The sequence below is a fragment of the Geotrypetes seraphini genome, chromosome 6, assembly GCF_902459505.1.
Source record: "Geotrypetes seraphini chromosome 6, aGeoSer1.1, whole genome shotgun sequence".
Taxonomy (NCBI): Eukaryota; Metazoa; Chordata; class Amphibia; order Gymnophiona; family Dermophiidae; genus Geotrypetes; species Geotrypetes seraphini.
The window spans coordinates 245,628,430-245,638,308 of NC_047089.1; the positions used below are offsets into that span (position 1 = coordinate 245,628,430).

A 9,879-nucleotide genomic window follows, 5' to 3' on the forward strand; every position below is an offset into this window, starting at 1 on the left:
CGAAGGAACAGAAGTTTCGGGAGCAGGCAGTGGAGGATGAATCTGCTCGTGGCTTTGACACCTTGCTAAGCCCCGATCAACGCGAGACTCCCAATCAGCCTGGTGGTGGAGCGCAGTTGCAGCCGGGAAGTGAAGTCTCTAGTTCTTGGTTCGGCCCCTTTGTACTTGGTCTCCAACTTTAACTTGGATTGTTCTATTAGGTCTTCACGTAGAATCCACATGTTTACCCATCCAACAATAAAGGCCTGCAGTTGGACAGAACTCTTGCTTTCCAAGCAGGACAACTGAACGATTGGCTGGGTAAAGTTATTATGCACTCCTCATCCTACCTAAGTTTTAGAAAACTAGTAAAAACGAGCTTGTTTAACCGATTTGTAACCTAAGAACTCTTAAAAGCCTTTATCTCCTTACTCGGTCTGCATGTACTCGACGATTTTACAATGTAACTATTCCGCTGATTGTCCAGCACCTCTTACTGTGAACCGCCTCGAACTTTCATGGCTTTGGCGGTATATAAGAATAAATTATTATTATTATTATTAGTTCCAAAGTGGTCAATCGGACTTCTAATGCTAGGACGCTGTCTGCCCTCTCACCTGGATTAATGGGACACCCAGCGGCGGCGATCTGTTTGGGAGCCGAAGGAGGAAGCCCAGTGGAGAATTTTCCCTCTGGAGCGGACGCTGGAAGTTCTGAAGGCCTACCAATTGCTGGAATGAGACCTGAGAAAATTACTCTAGCGGTCGTGTAGGACGCTGTAAGTTTACCGGAAGCTGAATTGGCTGCTTGATTAGATAATGTTTTACAGATTCCAGAGTTGATTAACGATCGGGTAAAGCAATCGGGGGACTTAGGACTCCTTTTACTAAGGTGCGCCGGCAGTTTTTAGCGCGCTAAAGATTCGCTTGCGCAAACCACGCGCTAAACAAAAAATACTAATGCAAGCTCTATGGAGGCGTTCGGGGCATTGTCGCGCGCGGCTAAAACCACTATCGCACCTTAGTAAAAGGAGCCCTTAGTGTCTAGTATTGAGGCTCGAGTTCAACGGTTGGAAGGAACATCTGAGAAAATGCAATCTACGCAGTCAGCTTTGATTAAAAATAATTTGAATATTCATCAAAAGTTGGAGAGATTAGAAAATTATGAGTGCAGGTTGAAAAGTTCAGTATGTTATATGTATAAGATGGAAAGAGTTCTTGCTTTGCAGGACGGGAATTATGATAGGTTTAGAAAGATATGGGGGCCATTGATTGAATAGTCAAATGATTAGACACCTTTAAATACTTGAAATTTTATAATAAGAAGGGATATAATACATATATGAATGAATTTTATTGATATAGGGAGGGCTGGGAGGATGGGATGGGGGGGTAATTTAAAGTATTTAAGATTTATGGTTAAGAATGTACAAGTGATTTTGTATAGTATAAGATGTTAATTGAAGTGAAAATGAATAAAGAATTAAAAAAAAAAAAAAAAAATGTTGAGGAAATATTTAAGAGAGACGCTACAAATATCATCTGATTCAATCCCTCCAATTACCAAAGCTTTCTATGTGAACTCTGGTGGCCCGCTGGTTAACTTAGTTAACGAACAGAAATCAGAAGCCAATTTCGACCTTGCTGGCTTTTTAAAGGACTCCAGTTCAGTCGTGACTACAGCTACCCTAATTGCTTCCTTTGCTCTGGAATTTGATACTTCGATTGCATTTTCGCTTTAAGAATGTAAAGTTTCTGGGTTTCAAGTTTATTAGGATTTTATATACCGCCTATCAAGGTTATCTAAGCGGTTTTTTACAATCAGGTACTCAAGCATTTTTCCCTCTCTGTCCCGGTGGGCTCGCCATCTATCTAACGTACCTGGGGCTATGGAGGATTAAGTGACTTGCCCAGGGTCACAAGGAGCAGTGCGGGGTTTGAACCCACAACCCCAGGGTGCTGAGGCTGTAGATCCAACCACTGCGCCACACACTCCTCCTATACCTGGATCATTCAGTAGTGATTTTTCCTGACCTTTGTAGGGCCACGCAACTGAGAGGAAGGCCTTTTTGGCACTTAAATCTCCATGTACACTTCCCCCTCCGAATCTGCGGTTTCAGCATCCGTTGATTCGGTTATTCGCGGGTTTTAAGCTCAAAAACCCATTTAAATTTTTTGGGGCTATTTTAAGCCCTGTAAGCCCACCCCCTTAAACCTTACCTGGTGGTCTAGCGGGTTTTCAGGGCAGGAGCGATCTTCCCAACGCTCCTGCCCCGTGCAGATCGCTCACAGGAAATGGCTTGAGAGACTACAGGAGCTCAAGGCAGCCATTTCCTGTGAGCGATCTGCACGGGGCAGGAGCGTGGGAAGATCGCTCCTGCCCTGAAAACCCGCTAGACCACCTGGTAAGGTTTAAGGGCTTAAAATAGCCGAGGGAAAGTGGGGGTTAGGGGCAGAACAGGCCTAAATATTATTCGTGGTTTTTTAATATTCGCGGGCCGGCTCTGCCCCTAACCCCCATGGATACGGAGGGAGAAGTGTAAATACATTGTTAAAATGAGTGATAGAACGTATGTTTTTTTGGAACCAGAACATTTTAAAGAAGTTTTTTAGAGGCAAAGTAACCTCGGGTTCCTATAGCTGTATCCACCCCCCTCTGACTGTGATGTTAATCTCGCGATAGAAAAATGATTCCTAAATGGTTCCGAAAAGAAAACATTTCCTGTTTTGAAATTGTGTTGTTTCTTTTTCCTCCAAGATTTCTGTAATCTTGTCTCCTCTCTATCCATTTTTTTTTTTCTTTCTTTAAATTGAGGTAAATATAGGGCTCCTTTTACTAAGGTTCGCTAGCGTTTTTTAGCGCACACGGGATATTGCCGCGTGCTACACCGCGCGCTACACAGCTAGAACTAACGCCGGCTCAATGTGCGGCAATGTAGCATGCGCTATTCCGCCCGTTAATGCCCTAACGCAGCTTCATGAAAGGAGTCCATAGAGTTACACTTTTGTTTATTGTATTGCCTTAATCAATTGCTACTGGAATTTTTCTAGTGTAATCTATTTTCTTTATCAAGTGTAAACTTGTAATATTTGAAAATTGCATAAATTAAAAAAAAAAAAACAAACCCAAAAAAACCAGGCCCAAGAACAGAACCTTGAGGCACACCACTGGTAACCTCCCTTTCCTCAGAGCGATCACCATTGATCACTACCCTTTGTCGCCTTCCACTCAACCGGTTCCTGACCCAGCCCGTCACTTTGAGACCCATCCCGAGGGCACTCGGTTTATTTAACAGACATTTGTGTGGAACACTGTCAAAGGCTTTGCTAAAATCTAAATATACCACATCTAGCGCACACCCGCTATCCAATTCTCTGGTCACCCAGTCAAAGAAATTGATCAGATTTGTCTGACAAGACCTACCTCTAGTGAATCCATGTTGCCTCCGGTCCTGTAATCCAAAGGAATCCAGAAACTTGACCATTCTGTGTTTTAAAAGCATTTCCATTAATTTGCTTACCACAGAAGTCAGACTTACCAGCCCGTAATTCCCTACTTCTTCCTTACTTCTACTTTTGGGGAGAGGGACCACATCCACCCTTCTCCAGTCCTCCGGTACCACTCCCAACTCTAGAGACTCATTGAAAAGGTCAGTCAGCGGAGCTACCAGAACTTCCTAAGTTCTTTCAGCACCCTCGGATGTACACCATCCGGCCCCATCGCTTTGTCTACCTTTATTTTAGCTAGCTCCTCACGAACACAACCCTCTGAAAATCGATCAGGGTCTATTACTCCTCCATCCCTATTCACGTTTTGTCTTCTGCGGTCCCGCTCCCGGCGCTTCAGCCGTGAACACAAAACAGAAATATGTGCTAAGCAATTCGGCCTTTTCACTATCAGAAGATAAGTCGTGCAGCAGAGTTTTGTTCAGATTGCAAGGGGGGAGAGGCAAAGTCGGTAGGAGACCTGTTAGCAGTAAATTGCAGTAGTCTAAGCGAAAAGTTACGAAAATATCTACAAGGGTCCGAATAGAGTGCTCAGAGAGGAAAGGGCATATTTTGGTGATGCTGTAGAGATAAAAGCAACAAGATTATCCAATAAAATGACAACACTTTATTCCAGGTGAAAACCAAATATACATTGTAAATTAGGGGCACTTTGCATTGAAACAGAATATAAATACTCTTAAATACACATGTGGCTACCTGTGTTTACAGATATAAAATTGATGATCCCTCTGTCCATGCTGGAAAATACACTTGCCCCCTCTTTTACAAAGGCGCATTAGCCGTTTTAGCGCGCGCTAAACGCTAACGCGTCCATAGACTTGTAATGGGCACGTTAGCGTTTAGCGCGCACTAAAACGCTTAACGCACCTTAGTAAAAGGAGCCTTTGGAGTCTTTTTGAATTCATTACAATCTATAAAGTTTAGAACTTCTCAAATGTATAAATTATCTTTCCCATCTCTTAAAAGAATAAAATCCTGCTGGGATTAGAATTCTTTCATCTCTTCCAACTTTCAGATAGTCTTTAAAAACACGTTTTTTTTCCCCCCAGTTATTTTTTATTTTTTTTTTTTTATTATTTATTTATAGAATTTTACAATATTTCCAAGCATATACATCTTGTACAGTAAAGTGAGATCAAACAAACATATTAAACTAAAATTCCAAAATTAACATTTACTACAAGGAAATATTAAACTAGCTGATCTCACACTAGTCCTCAATATTATTGGATCCATAACTAAGAGTAGAACATATATAATTCATATTAGTTAAATAAGAAAAAAATCCTTATCTGGCTAAAGTGCAGGGAACTAACTTTCCATGGACGTTATTATGTTGTTATTCCTTTTTCTAGACGTTTCATTGAGAGAAAACTAATCAGTTGAGATGGCTCTGTAAATATATATTTCAATGATAAATATCTAACTACACATTTACATGGGTATCTCAAAAAGAAAATACCCCCTATTTGAGTCACTCCAGGTTTTAGAATTAAAAATTCTTTCCTTCTTTTTTGAGTCTCTCTAGAGACATCAGGGAAAATCTGAATATGCTGCCCCAGGAAGTCTTTGGATCTATTTTTAAAGAAAAGTTTTAAAATCCAATCCTTGTCTGGAGCAACAGACAACAAGAGAGTAGCTGGAACAGCCAATTCTCTATCTGATTGTTCCAGTATAGCCGAAATGTCCAATGACCTCTCCCGGGGTTCCTCAATTCTTTCTTCTTCTTTGAATTGGGGCTTAGTAGGTAGATAATACACTCTTGTAAGAGGAGGTAAGGAGTTTTCAGGAATTTCCAAAATTTCCATAAAATATCTTTTCACCATTTCTCTAGGAGAAGTTGACAGGATCCTTGGAAAATTTATAAATCTCAAGTTATTTATTCGACCATTATTCTCCTGCACTTCCAACTTCTTCCTGAGTAATATATTATCTTTAACCAACATATCTTGATTTTGTTTCAGTAGCATTAACTCCTTATTTGTATTTTGTGTCTCTGTTTTAAATTGTGACATGTCCTGCTTTAAAACTTTTATTTCTTCCTTTTGTTCTTTTAATTCTTTGTCCAAATTTTTTATTTGAGGATTTAAAGAATTCCCCAACCCCCAGTTATTTTTAGTGAAATGTGAATTTTGTCATAAGGTCTGTATTATTTACTAAGGTGCGCTAAGCGTTTTAGCACGCGCGAAATATTAGAGTGCGCTAACCACGCTCTAAACGCTAACGCGTGCATGTTTCGTCTATGGATGCATTAGCATTTAGCGCGCGATAAAACGCATAGCGCACCTTAGTAAAACAGGGGGTATGTTTGACCCTTCATTTCATTAAGTATCTTACGTAAACCGAGTCGAGCGTCTGCTTTTAAAAGATGACCCGGTATATAAACTTAAGGATTAGATTGCTGCCCTAGTTATACATATTTTACAAAAGGCTATGCAGAGCCTTCTATAAAACATTCAGGGATTTGTGAACCTAGACGTACAAGTAAAACAGGGCTTTCAGTGTTTGAGAAAGGTATCGCTCACAGCTGCTTAGTCACTTTTCATGAACATCACTCAAAAGGATCAAAGACGATTACAAATAATACAAAATATCGCCATTAAAATAATCCACCATGGGAAAAAATACGATCACGTAACTCCCTATCTCATAGAATCTCATTGGTTGCCTATCAATCAACGTACAACATATAAAATAGCATTACTGGTATTTAAAACACTAGATACTAATGAGCCACAGTTTATAGATCGGCTCCTAATCCCTCATACTTCAAAACGTTCACTTCGGTCCAATACTCAAGGTCTATTAATGGTCCCCTCATTGAAAATAATAGGAACTAGACGCCATGACATCTTCTCAGTTATGGCTCCTCTTATCTGGAATACCCTCCCCCTATATATCAGAAACATCAAAGACCTTAACTTATTTAAAACTAATCTAAAAACATATCTCTTCAAATCTACATTTAACCTTTAGAACAACTTTTCCGCGTATAGTTAAACAATTAACACTTCCTCACATATCTTCCCCAACCTAATCGTTTGTCCCTACCCATATCATACCCCTTTCTTCCCTTGAGGAAACAACAATTTGTAACTTTTATTCCCTAATGTTCTTTCCTAATGTTTCTTAGTTCGTCTGTATTGTCAATCTGTCGTAGCCCCTTGAAAATTGTTACTGTAAAATAACTTGTTTTATTGTTCTATACTATAATTCTTTTATTATGTAATTCGCTTAGATTTAATAGGCGAACCATCAAATTTTAATAAACTTGAAACTTGAAACTTGTACCTGACGTTGTGAAGATGAAGTTTCTCTGCTCAACCTCAGCATGGAGGGGCTCCAAGTTACCACCTGGTAAAGCCTTCTGACATCTGCACAACCGAGGGATCCTTAAATAGGACCGCAGCATCTGGTTCCACCACTTATAACACCTTAAAAATATAAAATGACGCTGAGGTAAAAAAAAAAACAACAACAACCCGCAATAATGCAGAACGACACATCGCTGTGACTTTTCAAAGCAAGACCAGAAGGGTCTTTTCATTCTCTGTTTTACTTTACTTATTGCAGGAGCTGATGAAGACTCTTGCTTCTGTGCTACCGGGAGCTCACAGTGAAACCCTTGGAGATATGTACCCTTTAAAGGTGTACAAAAAAAGCTCTTACAAAGAACTGATTTGCATGCTGGTTTCACAGTGATCTCTTTCAGCTCTTTATTGTAAGGAAGGGACTGTGTATAGGATCTGGGTTTTTTTGTTTGCCAAAGCAGCAGGTCAGACTTTGGAACAGGTTGATATGAAGCAGTAGATATACTGTAGTCCAGGGGTGTCCAACCTGCGGCCCCGTGAAGTATTTTGTGCGGCCCCGGTCGAGGGTGATGCAGTGTTTTCCTCTGCTGCCCCCGGGTGTTTACCGTCTTGCCGGCTCCCTCCTCTGTCTTGCTGCAGCGTTTGCGCGGCCCCAGAAACATTTTTTTTCGGCCCATGCGACCCAGGGAAGCCAAAAGGTTGGACACCCCTGCTGTAAACTCAACAGCGGAGTAGAGGCGTGGCCTAGTGGTCAGGGCAGCTGCCTCGGCAACCCTGAGGTTGTGAGTTCAAGTCCCACCGCAGCTCCTTGTGACTCTGGGGCGAGTCACGTAACGCTTCTTTGCCCCAGGTACAAAATAAGTAAGCTGCTTTGATTGCAACCAAAATAAGTAAGCTCGATGACGTCATGTGCATGCGTGTGATGTCATCGCATCACATCCGTGCATGCTCACTGGCTCTCCAGGCATGGCCCCCAAACTCGGAGCCTTCCAAAACACAGACAAACTGCCGGGTTTTGGAAATATGTCTGGACACCCGGACAATCCTCTAAAAAGAGGACATGTTCCAGTTTTCCCAGGTATCTGGTAACCCTAAGAGAGCCCCTCCCACACTCTAGGATCCAGGGCCAGATTAAAAGGTAGGCACCTGCCTAGGGCCTGAACTTGTCAGAGGGGGCCCACTGAAGGGCAAACAAACGTTCCCTGCCTGCTTTTTTCCCTCTCTCTCTCTCTCCACACCCCCAGGACCATGAGCTCGTACCGACGGCTGCTGTGTTGTAAATGCACTGCAGCGGCAGCCACCATTGTCGTGCTCCGGCCCCCCCCCCCCTCACTGCCCCCTTCTTTTGCCCGGTGCTTTACAACCCTCCAGGAGCAGTCCCATTCCGGCCCTCCGGGGTGGCCAAAACCACTTGCTATGAGTTTGAACAGCAGCGATACCGGTACACGGGGCTGTCGAAGGAGGAGCTGAAGGAGCTGCTTGCATTGAAAGGATCCAGTTCTATTGGCCTGCTGAAATGGCATAATATCCATATGAGGGAATGAGGAGCGCATTGTACATAGCTTGCGGAATGACGAAATTGATGTTCAGCTAGTGAAGCAGAGAGAATATGATGAAGAAACTGTTCGGTGGGTGAGAGTGTGGCGCAGTGGTTAAAGCTACAGCCTCAGCACTGAGGTTGTGGGTTCAAACCTACGCTGCTCCTTGTGACCTTGGGCAAAGTCACTTAATCTCCCCCATTGCCCCAGGTACATTAGATAGATTTTGAGCCCACCGGGACAGACAGGGAAAAATGCTTGAGTACCTGAGTAAATTCATGTAAACCCTTCTGAGCTCCCCTGGGAGAACAATAGAGAAAGCTAAATAATGTGAAAAGTTTCTGTCTCTGGTAACCAGAGCTGATACTGTGATGTCACAATGCCTCATTCCACCAATAAGAGCCAACCTCATCAGTGATGTCACAATGGCTTGATTGTCCTATACCTGGCTCACGTTTACTACATTTCAATTTCTAGAGTGGTGCAGTGGTTAAAGCTACAGCCTCAGTACCCTGACGTTGTGGGTTCAAACCCACGCTGCTCTTTGTGACCCTGGGCAAGTCACTTAATCCCTCCCATTGCCCCACTGGGACAGATAAGGTAAATGCTTGAGTACCTGAATAAATACATGCAAACTGTTCTGAGCTCCCCTTGGAGATCGGTATAGAAAACTGAATAAATAAATATCAGCAGGAAGTGATGGCACAATGCTGCTGGCTGCCAGTAAGATTCTGGAGAGGTCCAAACCAGTAACTGGTGTAAACACTGACCGAGAAAGGTCTGAAGGCCGTCTCTGCTTGCCTGTGCGCTACACATATGTTTTTCCTGAAGCCCTGCAGAAACTTTATCGCGGTGAGTTCAGGTGGCAGCGGCGTCAGCGGATCCGAATCTATCTTGAAGGAACTGGTATAAATCTTACCCCTGCGGATTTGCATGTGCAGCAGTTACGCTTGGAACAGCACAGCAGAACCCAATTGAATCTCCAGGAGCGCAAATTTGCAGAAAGGTCAGGGCCATATCTTTTACCAATTAGGGCACTCACTGAAGTCTTCATTGGAGAATCTCTTTCTTCAAGGGTGAGCTATAAATCCTGCAAACCCCGTTATAACTTCTCACTTCATAGGGCTTCTTATTATGAGGCAACTTCGGGAAAGTAAGATCGGCAATGCAGCGGGCCCTCCCCCCCCCCTCAGTATGGGCCCCCTTGGCATCAGTGGCAACTGTTATTCTGCAAGTGGTGCTCAGTCCAAAGCTGCCCCTCTGATGCAGCTTCCTGTTTCCGCTTGGGTGGTTCACGTCAGCGGGAAGCTTTGGCCGAGGAGCAGCACCGCTTGCAAGATAACGGTTGCCATTGCTGATCTTATTTGCCGACACAACCCCATTGATGCTGGGACCGATCACCATTTGAAAAAATAAAAAAACCCGGAAAGGTGAGTGAGTGCTGTGGTGGTGACCCGCGAAGGTGAGAGGAAGGGAGGGAGATGGGCCTGGGGTGGAGGGAGAGAGATGATGGAAGGGGGAGAAGGGAGGGAGAGACAGAGA

The 9,879-nt window shown here is 43.2% G+C and overlaps 1 protein-coding gene and 1 pseudogene across 4 annotated transcripts in view; one reads left to right on the plus strand and one right to left on the minus strand.

The window, feature by feature from the left end:
- BMX (BMX non-receptor tyrosine kinase) overlaps positions 1 to 7,099 on the minus strand; it is a 105,992-nt gene extending 98,893 nt beyond the window's left edge. For 3 of the 4 annotated variants that reach the window (XM_033949137.1, XM_033949138.1, XM_033949134.1), the window contains exons 1-2: positions 7,048 to 7,099; positions 6,780 to 6,922 (exon numbers count right to left, since the gene is read on the minus strand). In XM_033949137.1, the coding sequence (XP_033805028.1) occupies positions 6,780 to 6,821 (42 nt within the window). In that variant the 5' untranslated portion in view covers positions 6,822 to 6,922; positions 7,048 to 7,099. The remainder of the gene's footprint in view (positions 1 to 6,779; positions 6,923 to 7,047) is intronic. The other variant, XM_033949136.1, reaches the window with a different exon arrangement.
- Positions 7,100 to 7,765: 666 nt separating this feature from the next.
- On the plus strand, positions 7,766 to 9,494 carry LOC117362966 (annotated as a pseudogene).
- The last annotated feature ends 385 nt before the right edge of the window (positions 9,495 to 9,879 follow it).